The sequence below is a fragment of the Bombina bombina genome, chromosome 2 (genome assembly GCF_027579735.1).
Source record: "Bombina bombina isolate aBomBom1 chromosome 2, aBomBom1.pri, whole genome shotgun sequence".
Classification (NCBI taxonomy): Eukaryota; Metazoa; Chordata; class Amphibia; order Anura; family Bombinatoridae; genus Bombina; species Bombina bombina.
In genome coordinates, this window is record NC_069500.1 from 796545751 (window position 1) to 796564785 (window position 19035).

The 19035-nt window shown below is 41.4% G+C and overlaps 1 protein-coding gene across 1 annotated transcript in view; it reads right to left on the reverse strand.

Moving 5' to 3' along the window:
• Nucleotides 1-8593: 8593 nt before the first annotated feature.
• The window catches only part of LOC128649620 (gastrula zinc finger protein XlCGF57.1), a 119758-nt gene continuing 109316 nt past the window's right edge, over nucleotides 8594-19035 (reverse strand). Inside the window, exon 4 of the mRNA XM_053702983.1 lies at nucleotides 8594-10832. Within this exon, the coding sequence (XP_053558958.1) occupies nucleotides 9082-10832 (1751 nt within the window). The 3' untranslated portion in view covers nucleotides 8594-9081. The remainder of the gene's footprint in view (nucleotides 10833-19035) is intronic.

A 19035-nucleotide genomic window follows, 5' to 3' on the forward strand; every position in this document is an offset into this window, starting at 1 on the left:
GTTCCCCCCTGATGATTGATATAAGCTACAGTCGTGATGTTGTCCGACTGAAACCTGATGAATCCGGCCGAAGCCAGCTGAGGCCACGCCTGAAGAGCATTGAATATCGTTCTTAATTCCAGAATATTTATCGGTAGGAGGGCCTCCTCCTGAGTCCACAAACCCGGTGCTTTCAGGGAATTCCAGACTGCACCCCAGTCCAGTAGGCTGGCGTCCGTCACAATAACCCACACTGGCCTGCGGAAACACATTCCCCTGGACAGGTGATCCTGTGACAACCACCAAAGAAGAGAGTCTCTGGTCTCTTGATCCAGATTTATATGGGGAGATAAATCTGCATAAACCCCATTCCACTGTTTGAGCATGCATAGTTGCAGTGGTCTGAGATGCAAGCGAGCAAACGGAACTATGTCCATTGCCACTACCATAAGTCCGATTACCTCCATACACTGAGCCACTGACGGCCGAGGAATGGAATGAAGAGCTCGGCAGGTGGTTAAAATCTTTGATATTTTCATGTCCACCGAATCTATCAGAGTTCGCAGGAATGGAACTCTTGTGAGAGGAATAAGAGAACTCTTTTTCACGTTCACCTTCCACCCATGAGATCTTAGAAAGGCCAACACTAAGTCCGTGTGAGACTTGGCAAGTTGGAAAGTCGACGCTTGAATTAAGATGTCGTCTAGATAAAGCGCCACTGCTATGCCCCTCGGCCTTAGGACCGCCAGAAGGGACCCTAGCACCTTTGTGAAGATTCTTGGTGCTGTAGCCAACCCGAAGGGAAGAGCCACAAACTGGTAATGCCTGTCCAGAAAGGCAAACCTGAGAAACTGGTGATGATCTTTGTGGATAGGAATGTGTAGATACGCATCCTTTAGATCCACGGTAGACATATATTGACCCTCCTGGATCATTGGTAAAATAGTCCGAATGGTCTCCATCTTGAAGGATGGAACTCTTAGGAATTGGTTTAGGATCTTGAGATCTAAAATTGGTCTGAAGGTTCCCTCTTTTTTGGGAACCACAAACAGATTGGAGTAGAAACCTTGCCCCTGTTCTGTTTTCGGAACTGGGCAGATCACTCCCATGGTAAAAAGGTCTTCTACACAGCGTAAGAACGCCTCCCTTTTGAGGCATTCCCTCAAAGAACGCCTCCCTTTCCAATTGAGAAAGATGGAACCTCCACCTTGTAGGAGAATCTTTGAAATCTAGGAGATACCCCAGGAGTCCTGAACGTCTCTTGCCCAGGCCTGAGCAAAGAGAGATAGTCTGCCTCCTACTTGATCCGGTCCCGGATCGGGGGCTACCCCTTCATGCTGTCTTAGTGGCAGCAGCAGGCTTTTTGGCCTGTTTACCCTTGTTCCAAGCCTGGTAAGGTCTCCAGGTTGGCTTGGATAGAGCAAAGCTCCCCTCTTGCTTTGCAGCAGGGGAAGAGGAAGCGGGACCACCCTTGAAGTTTCGAAAGGAACGAAAATTATTTTGTTTGGTCCTTGTCTTATTTGACTTATCTTGAGGGAGGGCATGACCCTTCCCTCCAGTGATGTCTGAAATTATCTCTTTCAGTGAAGGCCCGAATAGGGTCTTACCTTTGAAAGGGATGGTCAAAAGCTTAGATTTAGATGACACATCAGCTGACCAGGACTTAAGCCATAACGCTCTTCGCGCTAAAATGGCAAAACCTGAATTCTTTGCCGCTAACTTAGCAAGATGAAATGCGGCGTCTGTAATAAAAGAATTAGTCAACTTAAGGGCCTTAATTCTGTCCAAAATATCATCTAGTGGGGTCTCCATCTGAAGAGCCTCTTCTAGAGCCTCAAACCAAAAGGCAGCTGCAGTGGTTATAGGAACAATGCATGCTATAGGTTGAAGAAGAAAACCCTGATGAAAAAAATGTTTCTTTAGGAGACCCTCTAACTTTTTATCTATAGGATCAATGAAAGCACAACTGTCTTCAATAGGTATAGTTGTACGCTTAGCCAGAGTAGAAATAGCTCACTCTACCTTAGGGACTGTCTGCCATGAGTCCTTTATGGTGTCAGAAATGGGGAACATTTTTTTAAAAAACAGGAGGGGGAGCGAACGGAATACCTGGTCTATCCCACTCCTTAACAATGTCCGAAATCCTCTTAGGGACCAGAAAAACATCAGTGTAAACAGGAACCTCTAAATATTTGTCCATTTTACACAATCTCTCTGGAACGACAATAGGGTCACAATCATCCAGAGTAGCTAAAACCTCCCTGAGTCATATCTGAATCTGTCTGAGGGAACATCTTTCCTGAATCAGAAATCTCTCCCTCAGACAGCAAATCCCTCATCCCTACCTCAGATTATTGTGAGGGAATATCGGATACGGCTACTAAAGCGTCAGAAGGCTCAGCATTTGTTCTTAACCCAGAGCTACTGCGCTTCCCTTGCAACCCTGGCAGTTTAGATAAAACCTCTGTGAGGGTAGTATTCATAACTGAAGCCATATCTTACAAGGTGAAAGAATTAGACGCACTAGAAGTACTTGGCGTCGCTTGTGCGGGCGTAACTGGTTGTGACACTTGGGGAGAACTAGATGGCGAAATTTCCTTCTGTCTGAGAATCATTTAATGCCAAATTCTTATAAGTCAAAATATGCTGTTTGTAATGTATAGACATATCAGTACAATTGGGACACATTCTTAGAGGGGGTTCCACAATGGCTTCTAAACAAATTGAACAATGAGTTTTCTCAGTGTCTGACATGTTTAACAGGCTAGTAATGAAGCAAGCAAGCTTGGAAAACACTTTATTTAATAAAAAAACACAATTTGCAAAAATGGTACTGTACCTTTAAGAGAAAAAAAGGCATACACAAACTGCAAAACAGGCTAAAATTGCTTCAAAAATTCCGAAATTTTAACAATGTAACCACTAAGCTTTAGAAGGATTGCACCACAAGTAAAAAAGCAATAGACCCCCAAATGAAAAAACCGGATTGATAATTGTCTAAAACCGGTTAAAAACCCCTAAAGCACCTTGCCACAGATCTGCTGTGGCCCTACCTGCCCTTAGGAAGCGATAATATGGGGTTTAAAGCTTCAATTAGTCCCTCAGAAGACTCTCAGGACCTCAGGAGAAGTTGCTTGCTGCTTGTAAATGTAGGCCCCACCCACCTCACTCGATGTTGCTGGGGCCTACACAAAACTAACAAACCCTGCCTGAAAGCCATGTAGGTGATAAACAACCCCAAAGAACCCTCAAGTAAATGTCCCATAAAACAGAAAACGTTACTCCCAGACACAAAAACGTTTGTCCCAAATTCACATAACAAACTGAGTGCCCACCAAAAATTAACCCTTTATACAAGCTACTAAAAACCTCTGATAACACTAGGATTACCGTTTACCCTTCCCCTAATGGGGACACTGTCAGCCTTTCTGAGTTAACACAGTCTCTGCAGAAAATATGACTGAACATACCTCATTGCTGTATAGTAAGAAAGTTTTCCTGTACTCCTCAGCTCATGTGGGAACAGCAGTGGACCTTAGTTACAAATGCTAATATCATCATCCTCCAGGCAGAAATCATCATCTATGTCTTGCCTGAGAGTAAATAGTACAACACCGGTACCATTTAAAAATAACAAACACTTGATTGAAGATAAAATAAAACTAACAGTTTAACACCTCTTTTCTTTACCCTTCCTGCTTAGAGCCAGCAAAGAGAATGACTGGGGGTGGAGTTAAGGGGGAGCTATATAGACAGCTCTGCTGTGGTGCTCTCTTTGCTACTTCCTGTCAGGAAGGACAATATGCCACAAGTTAGGATGAATCCGTGGACTCGGTACATCTTGCAAAAGAAATTTTATATATATATATATATATATGTATATATATATATAGGAAATATATCTTTATAAATACTTAGAACATATCCTGCTATGTGCAGAACATTGGAATGTGAAATATTTACAGTAAATACATAGGTAAAACCTTTATTAAAATTAATAAAATATAAAATGATTTTCAAATGACTGCAGTAAGAAGTACCTGGTATGGTGTTGATTTATAACACTCAAGTTTCCGGAAGGAAGTGTGGCAGAGGCGAATGAAAGTTGGTCTACCCAGGAGTGAATCTCTAAGTTCAACTTGCACAGTTACGGTGTTAAGGAACCAGACGAGAAAATTGGGTGAGACGGAAGCCGGATGCAAAGTCCCGGCTCACTTTACTTTATGCTTCAAGTTTGTGCCTAAAGATACCCAGTCTTTGCTGCTTGACATCTATCCTCACCTGGAAGAGGTTGTATTTGTTTTCCCTTTTCCTTTTTTGCCATCTTTGGAATAAGCCTGTTATTACTATCACGTACTCATGGTTTACGTTAGCTGACATAGGAGGACGCTCTCACCTCGAACCTGTCAGCTGTTTCACAAATAACGGTACCGTTTATATATGAGCTTGTATGTTGCAATTGCATGAAAGAAGATATCTACATCATTACAGATAAGATCTGTGGAACTTTTGTTACTTTGGGACGTTTTTGTTTCACTTTAATTTCCCATGCTTCTTTCATATTTTGGTTATTGATTTTTTGCAACATTGAGAATGTCATTATATTGTACCCTTTTATCATGAGTCTAGTGATTAGTTTAGGTCTTCCACTGCAGTGGCATATTTAGGTTCAGGATTACCTGCATTAATAAATTAGTTACTTATTAATTGGACCATCTGTGTGTGAGCCTCTGTTTGGATACAATGTTTCAGCTTTTCCTCTACGTATTAGATTAAGAGATGTTTTTCTGAGTGCTGCAATCCCCTACTTTCAACATAGCATCTCGTATAGCTCTGCTGTGTGTATCATATATTTACTCATATAAATATATCTGAATTATTATAAATATTTTTGGGTTCTGCACCAGGACCTGGTCTAGCTAGCGCTATCCAGGTTTTTACTATTGTTTCAGGCAGTTTACCTGTAAGTGATAATCAAGGCGCCTGACTACTATATTTCTCTCCCTATTTTTTTATTAACTCATATATATATATATATATATATATATATATATATATATATATATATATAAAAGAAAATAAGGAACAGGTGATTAGCCCCGTCCTCAGACCTTTAATCACCCTGAAACGTCACCTCATTTTATATCATTAAATATTATTTGGATAAGACCCGGTGAGTGCGTTCCTTATTTTCTTCTATGTGTACTCTTTGAATGCACCCCGGGCCACGTTTTGGATTTAAAGTGTGTGCAGAGCCCTGGGACTATATATATATATATATATATATATATATATACACACACACATATATATACACACACAAACTCAAAAAGGGAGGGCACTCTCAGGATTTGTATATAGAATATCATTTATTTTTCATAGCGAAAACATAGAAAAGTCATAAGTCGACCCGGGAGTAGTACCACCTTCCGCAAGAGGTTAGCCAACCACAAGAGCGCCATCAGAACTGCACTGAAGGATGGCAGCTCTGATCAACCAGTGGCTCGCCACTTTTTGGAATATAAATATTCAGTGTCGGCATTGAAAGCAATGCTCATTGACACAGTGGTCCCGTCCAGAAGGGATGGAAATAGACAAAGAACTATTATGTTGTGAGAGCCGCTGGATCTATAGGCTCAACACTCTGAGCCCACATGGACTGAATGCCCACCTTGATTTTTCTGTGTTCTATTAACTTGATTTATACTTGACATGTAATGTAGGGTTAATGTTTCCTGCCTATGTTAGCCTGTCCTTTTATACATGTACTGTGGCTTATGCGGTATTCCCCTCATCCCCTGGGTCTTGTCTTTAGCTTAACATGGTTGGTGATTGGATGCTACTCCAACTATATGTTGATATTATCATGAGATACCGGTTTCCGTGTTGGGTTTACACACCAGGTAATGGTGTCCAACTATGTGTTTATTCACTAAATTATGGTATTATGTTGATTTGCAGAGTTAATGTTATATACTGTAGCACACTGTAACAGTTGTTGACGTGGTACTGCCTGCCTGGGAGAGTTCTCAGACAATATTCTATGTGATCAGGAGACACTAGCTATTAAGGTGGGTCAATACACCAGGGGATGGCGTTTGACTATGTGCCTATTCACTAAATGATGGTATTATTTTACATGGTAACGAAATGGACCCTAGCACACCATAATAGTTGTTGACTTGGCACAGTAAGTGTGAGAGAGTTCTCTGTTACCATTTAGGTAATATTAGCTATGTTGTAACTTGGCCCCTTTCACTGATTATGGCGAGAGCGGGTAGATGGGATCTCACTACGTGCTCTTTCTGAGTCCCCAGCGAGTCTGACATTTATGCACAGTGATACATGTATCTCTTTAGGGCGGTTGTGTATTATGTCTGAGGCGCTTTGCAAGCAGTTACGCATAACAGCTGGGAGTGCATAATGATCTAACACACCCCTTTAATGGACCAATCAGATACAGGAGGTGTGGGTATAAGAGGCTTCCAGTTTCTGACACCAGCATCTGTCTTATCTGGTGTGTTGACTAGGCACAGGGTGCCGACTGGAGGTAGGTGATTTTCTAACTTTTAGCTATGAGACCATACGGGTTACAAGTTTTATGGAACGGTCCTATTTTTTAAAATAACTGAGGTTATGTTGTAATACGCAGCACTGGTTAGCGCTATATTTATACTAGTATATTGATTTTGGTTTGGTCCATTACGGTAAAGTCTATCAGACGGTATGGTCAAGGGACGGTCCTATGTTTAAACCTAAGGTTATGGTGTAGTACGCAGCACTAGTTAGCGCTATACCTATATTAGTAAATTGATGTTACTTAGGTCCATAATGGTAAAGTGTATGCGGTCCCTTGATACAGGTCTATAATTTGTTAAATGCTCCCCCCTTTCAGCGTTTCATGTCTCCGCATTCTGATAAATGTTAGAGGTGTCTCTGGGTACAGGTGTTGTATTTGTCATTTCCTGCAATTTGCATGTTGGTGTCTGATAAGGTGTATACACTATGACTATGTGGCGGGAGTTCTAATCCATTTAAATGTGTATGTTTGGGCCCTTCATAGGGGCGATACGGTATTTGGGGATGTTCCCTGATATACCCTTAAACTTTGATTTACAGCCTTAAGCTGCTGGTATGTTTACTATTCACACTTGACGTGAATGAGTACCTAAATTGACATTTAGCATAGGTTGGGATGTATTCGGCATTTATTGGCCTACTTGATCAATTGTGTTTTTTCCTGTTAGAGAGATCTACCCGGGGGTGGGTAGCACAAGCCAGCTCTGTTGCTGCAGCCTTTAAGTGACGATTATGATGTTTACGTTATGTTGCAGCAGTATGACCCTCTGGGCACATACCGCTGAGTTGTACTTTGGTGTGGTCAGCAATCCTATGGCAGTGGTGCATGGTGGTTAAATATATAATCCAGGGGGAGCCTATAGGAACTCTCTTCATTGGTTCAATTTAAGGGTTGACGTTGTGTCTGTATCGTTAGGGTGTATCTCGCCAAGCCACATCCATGATGATCTGGGGGTACTGACTTTTCAGTATTGTAGTATTTGTTTTTGTTTTTTCATGGGGTTGCCTGGTTTTTAACTTTAATGTTTAAGGGTGGGATTTTGGTGATGGGTGTATGTATTACTTTTAATTGTATATTGGCAAAATATTGGATGCGTTTTCTTTTCTTCAACAGTTTCTTATCTGTCCTGATGAAGGCTTCTATCTAAGCCGAAACGTCGACTTATGACTTTTCTATGTTTTCGCTATAAAAAATAAATGATATTCTATATACAAATCCTGAGAGTGCCCTCCCTTTTTGAGTTTGTGTCTACATGTCCATAGAGGATTGCACCCAGGTTCTGAATCAAATTACCAACGTTGGAGTGCTGGAACACGTGCGATTGGAGTATATGTGTATATATATATATATATATATATATACATATATACATATATACATACATACACACACATACACATATACATAAATACATATACACACGCATATAGGAAAAATGGTTAAGAAGGTTTTTTTCTTTATGAAAGGCTATATTTAGAGATGCATGTTTAAACACTAGTGCACAATTGTGTTAATTTCAATTTGAATGCTTTGTGCACCATGGTAATAAATGCAAGGATATTTAGTAATATAGGAACAAATCCCCAAACCCGGAATTCCAAAATCCAAAAATTCCGAAATCCAGACTTTTTCATTCATATTGTTTTAAAAATGAAAATATAAAAAATTACAATTTTCTTTGCCAGCAAGTACCAGTCTTCTCTGCCTTATTCTTTGGTTGTTGTGTTCTAAAATGCAAATTTTAGTTTATATTTATTTAAATAATAACTATTGCATTTTCGATTACAGTACTGTACTGTATTTCCTATGGTACTATGTATATACAAGTATGAAACATGAGATTACACCACCTTTAGCTTGCATTTATGAACTGTATGACATGTAAATATTGACTTAATGACATTAATATTGCCGTTTGCATCCCCTCTCCTAGCTTACAGATGCAAATATACAAATAATCCAAACCTTTTTTAGTCCCAGTTTGGATAAAGGGTTTTGCACCTGTTTTCGGAACCTTAGAAACCATACATAGCAGATGTTCCATTACATATTTTTATTGTTTCCAGTCTTTTTTTAGTTAGCTAGTAATTGCATTATCAGATTGTTTCTTTAATTAAATAATTAAAGTATTTTAAACCATTAGAACATATATAAAAGAGAAATGTGTTTTGATATAAGAAATAAAAAACAACAACTGACAAACATTAAAATATAGTTAAAAAGAAAAATAGAAAACTAATCAAACTTACTGTTATTTCAACATTTTGGCAGTAGTCCGTTTAAGAAATGAGGAAATATCATACCATTGCCCATAAAATCTACTGCCTCTAATTCCAACATGTGCCAACTGGTTTTATCAGTTATTGTAAGTAGAGGAGGCAGGAGATTTTTTTTATTTTTTACTTATTCCACTTAAAAGGACTATTTTCACTGATGAGGGTTACCTTAGGGAGCCAAGATAATACATTTGTAAACCTCCTAAAAGAAATAGATATCTTGGAAAAAAAAACAATAACTAATATTTAAGCATCTTCGATTGGGTTCTCTTGTGCATGTGTTCTAAAATGCCTTACAAGACTAGAACGATCACGGTAATTTTTTCTACATTCAGTACAGTTATATGGCCTCTCCCCTGTATGGAATCTTTGATGTATAACCAACCGCGAATGGACACTAAAACTTTTCCCACATGCAGAGCAAGAGAATGGTTTTTCTCCGGTGTGAGCTCTTAGGTGCTTAAATAGTGCAGAGCTATCACAATAACGTTTCCCACATTCTGTACATATGTAGGGTCTTTCCCCTGTGTGAAGTCTTTGGTGTCTTATGTGGTTAGAGCTGTAGCTAAAACTTTTCCCACATTCTGTGCAAGTGTAGGGCTTCTCTTTTGTATGACTTCTCTGGTGTTTAAGTAAACTTGAGCCATCACTAAATGTTTTTTCACATTCTGAGCAATTAAATGGCTTTTCTCCAGAATGAAGCCTCTGGTGTGTTATTAGATTTGATTGAATGCTAAATCCCTTTCCACAATCATTGCAAACATATGGCTTTTCCCCAGTGTGTATTCTCTGGTGGCGTGCAAGATTTGAAATGTGTGCAAAGCATTTTCCACATTCAGTGCAGGTGAATGGTTTTTCTTTTGTATGAATTCTCTGGTGTCTGACAAGTCCGGAACTATCTCTAAACATTTTACCACAATCATTACAAGAAAATGGCATGTCTGCAGTGTGAACTCGTTGGTGTTTAACAAGAAGTGAACTAAAAGCAAATCTTTTTCCACAGTCTGTGCAGGCAAATGGTCTTTCTCCAGTGTGGAGCTTTTGGTGTCTAACAAGATTTGAGACATGGCCAAAGCTTCTTCCACACTGTATGCAAGTGAACGGCCTTTCTTTTGTGTGTATAACCCTGTGTGTAACAAGTCCTGAGCTGTCCCTAAAGGTTTTACCACAATCAGCACAAGAATAAGGCATCTCTCCTGTGTGAGTCCGTTGGTGCTTCAGAAGGTAGGATCTGTTTACAAATGTTTTCCGGCATTCACAACAAGAGTACGGCCTTGCTACGGCATGGCATTTCTCATGTGTCAACAGATGAGAACTATGGCTGAAACTCTGCCCACATTGTATACATACAAAAGGATTCTCCCCTGTATGAACTTTCTGATGTCTTGCAAGGCTTAAATAACTACTAAAATTGATTCCACATACTGAGCATGCATAAGGTTTTTCCTCCACAACAGATTCAGGTGACTGAAAGTCCAAATTTTCTATACATTTTGTCTCGTTATAAGGAGTTTCCACATTATCATTTTTATGGCTAGAAAAAAGAGCTAAACTTAATTCAGGGGATTCATCTTCAGTGCATTTACGAAGACCTGTAGAAAGATTTGATTGGCACTTGTTTTGCTCCTTTCTTTTAAGAGGTCTTTGGAAAAGTTCAGATTTTGATTTAACATTCAATTTTCTTTTACTTCCTACATACCTTGGTTTCTTTAAATCCACATTTTTATTTTTTTGCTTTGTTTTTTGAATAGACCGTGGTGAACGCTGAACAGAAGAATTTGATTCAGAATTCTCTAAAGTGTGGTTTTCCCTAGCACAATATTGTCTTTTACATAAAGAGGATCTATTTGATACTCTTTTTGAATGTATATTTGCACAGCTTTGACTCCTTTTTCTTTCCTTAGTTCCAAGTAAACTGATGTTTTTTTCATTTATTAACTCTGCAGAAAGAGTAGCAATGGGACATTTGTCTACTATAGTTTCACAAGCCGTTGCACCTGCAGAAAAAAGTTAAGATATTGATTAATAAATATTATGGGTCATAATAGCATGTTTTGTAATCTGTATCATTCAAATGGGAGAGATTTTTGAACATCGGTCTTAGCTCTAACATTAAGTGCTAACTGAAGATGCTACTTATGTAGTGCATAAGTTAAAGGGAAATTATAGTAATATTTTGGTTTAAAGACTCTCAACAAGCTTAAAATAAAAAATAAAATTACTATAGAAAACTAGGTGGCTAGATTACAAGAGGATACCTATTTATCATGCACCAGCTGTGCTTGACTTCGGCTTTTTGTGTTCATCGGGTACCGCGCATATTACAAGTTGAAAGTAAAAAACTTTTTAATTGCGCTAACCCAACGCACACAAAATGCTAAAGTTACAATATTGCGCCTGTGTATACGTATTCTCCTATAGACTTCAATGGAGCGTGAAAAGTGAAAAAAAACACAATTTATGCTTACCTGATAAATTTATTTCTCTTGTGGTGTATCCAGTCCAGGGATCATCCATTACTTGTGGGATATTCTCATTCCCAACAGGAAGTTGCAAGAGGACACCCACAGCAGAGCTGTTATATAGCTCCTCCCCTAACTGCCAAATCCAGTCATTCGACCGAAAACACGCAGAGAAAGGAGAAAACATAGGGTGCAGTGGTGACTGTAGTTTAAATGAAAAAATTACCTGCCTTAAAATGACAGGGCGGGCCGTGGACTGGATACACCACAAGAGAAATAAATTTATCAGGTAAGCATAAATTGTGTTTTCTCTTGTAATGTGTATCCAGTCCACGGATCATCCATTACTTGTGGGATACCAATAGCAAAGCTAAAGTACACGGATGAAGGGAGGGACAAGGCAGGTACTTAAACAGAAGGTACCACTGCCTGTAAAACCTTTCTCCCCAAAAATAGCCTCCAAAGAAGCAAAAGTATCAAATTTGTAGAATTTGGAAAAAGTATAAAGCGAAGACCAAGTCGCCGCCTTGCAAATCTGTTCAACAGAAGCCCAAGTGGAAGCCACAGCTCTAGTAGAATGAGCTGTAATCCTTTCAGGAGGCTGCTGTCCAGCAGGCTCATAGGCTAAGCGGATTATGCTTCTTAGCCAAAAAGAAAGAGAGGTTGCCAAAGCCTTTTGACCTCTCCTCTGTCCAGAGTAGACAACAAACAAAGAAGATGTTTGACGAAAATCTTTAGTAGCTTGTAAGTAAAACTTTAAAGCACGAACCACGTCCAGATTGTGTAATAGACGTTCCTTCTTTGAAGAAGGATTAGGACACAAAGATGGAACAACAATCTCTTGATTGATATTCTTGTTAGATACCACCTTAGGTAAAAACCCAGGTTTGCTACGCAGGACTACCTTATCCGTATGGAAGATCAGATAAGGAGAATCACATTGTAAAGCAGATAACTCGGAGACTCTACGAGCCGAGGAAATAGCTACCAAAAAAAGAACTTTCCAAGATAAAAGTTTGATATCTATGGAATGAAGAGGTTCAAACGGAACTCCTTGAAGAACCTTAAGAACCAAATTTAAGCTCCATGGGGGAGCAACAGGTTTAAACACAGGCTTGATTCTAACCAAAGCCTGACAAAATGCCTGAACATCTGGAACATCTGCCAGACGCTTGTGCAAAAGAATAGACAGAGCAGAAATCTGTCCTTTTAAGGTACTAGCTGACAATCCTTTTTCCAAACCATCTTGAAGAAAGGATAATATTCTGGGAATCCTGACCTTACTCCATGAGTAACCTTTGGATTCACACCAATAAAGATATTTACGCCATATCTTATGGTAAATTTTCCTGGTAACAGGCTTTCGTGCCTGTATTAAGGTATCAATGACTGACTCGGAGAAGCCACGCTTTGATAAAATCAAGCGTTCAATCTGCAGGCAGTCAGTCTCAGAGAAATCAGATTTGGATGGTTGAAAGGACCCTGAAGTAGAAGGTCCTGTCTCAGAGGCAGAGTCCATGGTGGAAAGGATGACATGTCCACCGGATCTGCATACCAGGTCCTGCGTGGCCATGCAGGCGCTATCAAAAACATTGATGCTCTCTCCTGCTTGACCTTGGCAATCAGTCGAGGGAGCAGAGGAAACGGTGGAAGCTTGGCGTTCTGGCGAGACGCCATGAGATCCAGTTCTGGTTTGCCCCAACGATAAATCAATTGGGCAAACACCTCCGGATGGAGTTCCCACTCTCCCGGATGAAAAGTCTGACGACTTAGAAAATCCGCCTCCCAGTTCTCTACACCTGGGATATGGATAGCTGATAGGTGGCAAGAGTGAATCTCTGCCCAGCGCATTATCTTTGAGACTTCTAACATCGCTAGGGAACTTCTTGTTCCCCTTTGATGGTTGATGTAAGCCACAGTCGTGATGTTGTCCGACTGAAATCTGATGTACCTCAGAGTTGCTAACTGAGGCCAAGCCAGAAGAGCATTGAATATCGCTCTTAGTTCCAGAATATTTATTGGAAGGAGTGTCTCCTCCAGAGTCCACGATCCCTGATGCTTCAGGGAGTTCCAGACTGCACCCCAACCTAGAAGGCTGGCATCTGTTGTTACAATTGTCCAATCTGGCCTGCGAAAGGTCATACCTTTGGACAGATGGACCAGAGAAAGCCACCAGAGAAGAGAATCCCTGGTCTCTTGATCCAGATTTAGTAGAGGGGACAAATCTGTGTAATCCCCGTTCCACTGACTGAGCATGCATAGTTGCAGCGGTCTGAGATGTAAGCGTGCAAACGGCACTATGTCCATTGATGCTTCCATTAAGCCGATTACTTCCATGCACTGAGCCACCGAAGGGCGCGGAATGGAATGAAGAACACGGCAGGAATTTAGAAGCTTTGATAACCTGGACTCCGTCAGGTAAATTTTCATTTCTACAGAATCTATCAGAGTCCCTAGGAAGGAAACTCTTTTGAGTGGGGATAGAGAACTCTTTTCCTCGTTCACTTTCCACCCATGCGATCTCAGAAATGCCAGTACTATTTCCGAGACTTGGCAATTTGGAAGTTTGACGCCTGTATCAGGATGTCGCCTAAATAAGGGGCCACTGATGCCCCGCGGTCTTAGGACTGCCAGAAGCGACCCCAGAACCTTCGTAAAGATTCTTGGGGCTGTAGCTAATCCAAAAGGAAGGGCTACAAACTGGTAATGCCTGTCTAGAAAGGCAAACCTGAGAAACCGATGATGATCTTTGTGTATCGGAATGTGAAGATAAGCATCCTTTAAATCCACTGTAGTCATATATTGACCCTCCTAATCATAGGAAGGATGGTACGAATAGTTTCCATCTTGAATGATGGAACTCTGAGGAATTTGTTTAAGATCTTTAGATCCAAAATTGGTCTGAAGGTTCCCTCTTTTTTGGGAACCACAAACAGATTTGAGTAAAAACCCTGTCCCTGTTCCTCCTTTGGAACTGGATGGATCACTCCCATAACTAGGAGGTCTCGTACACAGTGTAAGAATGACTCTCTCTTTATCTGGTTTACAGATAATTGTGAAAGGTGAAAACAGAATTTATGCTTACCTGATAAATTACTTTCTCCAACGGTGTGTCCGGTCCACGGCGTCATCCTTACTTGTGGGAATATCTCTTCCCCAACAGGAAATGGCAAAGAGTCCCAGCAAAGCTGGCCATATAGTCCCTCCTAGGCTCCGCCCACCCCAGTCACCTGATTGAAAAACCAGGGCGGGCCGTGGACCGGACACACCGTTGGAGAAAGTAATTTATCAGGTAAGCATAAATTCTGTTTTCTCCAACATTGGTGTGTCCGGTCCACGGCGTCATCCTTACTTGTGGGAACCAATACCAAAGCTTTAGGACACGGATGAAGGGAGGGAGCAAATCAGGTTACCTAAACGGAAGGCACCACAGCTTGCAAAACCTTTCTCCCAAAAATAGCCTCCGAAGAAGCAAAAGTATCAAATTTGTAAAATTTGGCAAAAGTGTGCAGGGAAGACCAAGTCGCTGCCTTACATATCTGGTCAACAGAAGCCTCGTTCTTGAAGGCCCATGTGGAAGCCACAGCCCTAGTGGAGTGAGCTGTGATTCTTTCAGGAGGCTGCCGTCCGGCAGTCTCATAAGCCAATCGTATGATGCTTTTAAGCCAAAAGGAAAGAGAGGTAGAAGTCGCTTTTTGACCTCTCCTTTTACCAGAATAAACAACAAACAAGGAAGATGTTTGTCTGAAATCTTTTGTAGCCTCTAAATAGAATTTTAGAGCACGGACTACGTCCAAATTGTGTAACAAACGTTCCTTCTTTGAAACTGGATTCGGACATAAAGAAGGTACAACTATCTCCTGGTTAATATTTTTGTTAGAAACAACCTTAGGAAGAAAACCAGGCTTAGTACGCAAAACCACCTTATCTGCATGGAACACCAGATAGGGCGGAGAACACTGCAGAGCAGATAACTCTGAAACTCTTCTAGCAGAAGAAATTGCAACCAAAAACAAAACTTTCCAAGATAGTAACTTAATATCTATGAAATGTAAAGGTTCAAACGGAACCCCTTGAAGAACTGAAAGAACTAGATTTAGACTCCAGGGAGGAGTCAAAGGTCTGTAAACAGGCTTGATCCTAACCAGAGCCTGAACAAATGCTTGAACATCTGGCACAGCTGCCAGTCTTTTGTGTAGTAAGACAGATAAAGCAGAGATCTGTCCCTTTAGAGAACTTGCAGATAATCCTTTCTCCAAACCTTCTTGTAGAAAGGAGAGAATCTTAGGAATTTTTATCTTATTCCATGGGAATCCTTTGGATTCACACCAACAGATATATCTTTTCCATATTTTATGGTAAATCTTTCTAGTTACCGGTTTTCTGGCCTGAACCAGAGTATCTATCACAGAATCTGAAAACCCACGCTTCGATAGAATCAAGCGTTCAATCTCCAAGCCGTCAGCTGGAGGGAGACCAGATTTGGATGTTCGAATGGACCCTGAACAAGAAGGTCCTGTCTCAAAGGTAGCTTCCACGGTGGAACCGATAACATATTCACCAGGTCTGCATACCAAGTCCTGCGTGGCCACGCAGGAGCTATCAAGATCACTGAGGCCCTCTCCTGATTGATCCTGGCTACCAGCCTGGGAATGAGAGGAAACGGTGGAAATACATAAGCTAGGTTGAAGGTCCAAGGTGCTACTAGTGCATCTACTAGAGTCGCCTTGGGATCCCTGGATCTGGACCCGTAGCAAGGAACCTTGAAGTTCTGACGAGACGCCATCAGATCCATGTCTGGAATGCCCCATAATTGGGTTATTTGGGCAAAGATCTCCGGGTGGAGTTCCCACTCCCCCGGATGGAATGTCTGACGACTCAGAAAATCCGCCTCCCAGTTTTCCACACCTGGGATGTGGATCGCAGACAGGTGGCAGGAGTGATCCTCCGCCCATTGAATTATTTTGGTCACTTCTTTCATCGCTAGGGAACTCCTTGTTCCCCCCTGATGATTGATATACGCAACTGTCGTCATGTTGTCTGATTGGAACCTTATGAATCTGGCCTTTGCTAGTTGAGGCCAAGCCCTGAGAGCATTGAATATCGCTCTCAGTTCCAGAATGTTTATCGGGAGAAGAGACTCTTCCCGAGACCATAGACCCTGAGCTTTCAGGGATTCCCAGACCGCGCCCCAGCCCACTAGACTGGCGTCGGTCGTGACAATGACCCACTCTGGTCTGCGGAAGCTCATTCCCTGGGACAGATGGTCCAGGGTCAGCCACCAACGGAGTGAATCTCTGGTCTTCTGATCTACTTGAATCATTGGAGACAAGTCTGTATAATCCCCATTCCACTGTTTGAGCATGCACAGTTGTAATGGTCTTAGATGAATTCGTGCAAAAGGAACTATGTCCATTGCTGCAACCATCAACCCTACTACTTCCATGCACTGCGCTATGGAAGGACGACGAACAGAATGAAGAGCTTGACAAGAGCTTAGAAGTTTTGATTTTCTGACCTCTGTCAGAAAAATCCTCATTTCTAAGGAATCTATTATTGTTCCCAAGAAGGGAACTCTTGTTGACGGAGACAGAGAACTTTTTTCTATGTTCACCTTCCATCCGTGTGATCTGAGAAAGGCCAGAACGATGTCTGTATGAGCCTTTGCTTTTGACAGGGACGACGCTTGTATTAGAATGTCGTCCAAGTAAGGTACTACTGCAATGCCCCTCGGTCTTAGAACCGCTAGAAGGGACCCTAGCACCTTTGTGAAAATCCTTGGAGCAGTGGCTAACCCGAATGGGAGGGCCACAAACTGGTAATGCTTGTCCAGAAAAGCGAACCTTAGGAACTGATGATGTTCTTTGTGGATAGGAATATGTAGGTACGCATCCTTTAGATCCACGGTAGTCATAAATTGACTTTCCTGGATAGTGGGTAGAATCCTTCGAATGGTTTCCATCTTGAACGATGGTACCCTGAGAAATTTGTTTAGGATCTTCAAATCCAAAATTGGTCTGAAAGTTCCCTCTTTTTTGGGAACTACGAACAGATTGGAATAAAATCCCATTCCTTCCCATAAAAATGTCTACCAGTTTTTTAGCCCATAATAAGCCCTTTATTCTGTTTGTTTGACTAAGAAAATGGCTTACCGGTCCCCATGAGGGGAAATGACAGCCTTCCAGCATTACATCGTCTTGTTAGAAATATGTCTAGTCATACCTTAAGCAGAAAAGTCTGCTAACTGCTTCCCCCAACTGAAGTTACTTCATCTCAACAGTCCTATGTGGAAACAGCAATCGATTTTAGTTACTGTCTGCTAAAATCATTCCCCTCATCTGAGGAATCATCTTGGGCAATTTCATTATCTGTGGCAGTACTGTCCTTACTTTGTTTGGACGCTATGGCACAATTATCACATAAATTTAAATGGGGAGACACATTGGCTTTCATACATATAGAACATAGCTTATCTGAAGGTACAGACATGTTAAACAGGCTTAAACTTGTCAACAAAGCACAAAAAACGTTTTAAAACAAAACCGTTACTGTCTCTTTAAATTTTAAACAGAAAACACTTTATTACTGAATATGTGAAAAAGTATGAAGTGTCTTAAAGCATTAATAGTATTGCACACCAAATTTCAGAGCTTTAACCCTTAAAATAACGGAACCGGAGCCGTTTATAAATTAAACCCCTATACAGTCCAGGCTATAGTCTTTGCTGAGACACAACCAAGCCCAGAGGGGAATACGATACCAATTGACGCCTTCTAGAAGCTTTTCCAGCAATTCTTAGATCCTCACACATGCATCTGCATGCCCTGCTCTCAAAAAACAACTGCGCAGTAATGGCGCGAAAATGAGGCTCAGTCTACAACTAGGAAGGCCCCCTGACTGGAAAAGGTGCCTAACACAGTGCCTGCCGTTTAATAAACGTTCCCCAAGTTTATAAATGCAAATTGTCAGCATAAATATGAATAAAATGCCCAAATCAAGCAATCGATTTCCAAAAAACTCTTAACCATCTCCGTGGAGATGTTGCCTGTGCAACGGCAAAGAGAATGACTGGGGTGGGCGGAGCCTAGGAGGGACTATATGGCCAGCTTTGCTGGGACTCTTTGCCATTTCCTGTTGGGGAAGAGATATTCCCACAAGTAAGGATGACGATGTGGACCGGACACACCAATGTTGGAGAAATCTCCCTTTTGGGGGGGAAGCTTTGAAGTCCAGAAGATATCCCTGGGATATAATTTCCAGCGCCCAGGGATCCTGGACATCTCTTGCCCACGCCTGGGCAAAGAGTGAAAGTCTGCCCCCTACTAGATCCGTTACCGGATAGGGGGCCGTTCCTTCATGCTGTCTTAGAGGCAGCAGCAGGCTTCTTGGCCTGCTTACCTATGTTCCAGGTCTGGTTTGGTCTCCAGACCGTCTTGGACTGAGCAAAAGTTCCCTCTTGTTTTGCATTAGAGGAAGTTGATGCCGCACCTGCCTTGAAGTTTCGAAAGGCACTAAAATTAGACTGTTTGGCCCTTGATTTGGACCTGTCCTGAGGAAGGGCATGACCTTTTCCTCCAGTGATATCAGCAATAATCTCCTTCAAACCGGCACGAATAGGGTCTGCCCCTTGAAGGGAATGTTAAGTAGCTTAGATTTTGAAGTCACGTCAGCTGACCATGATTTAAGCCATAGCGCCCTGCGCGCCTGTATAGCAAAACCAGAATTCTTAGCCGTTAGT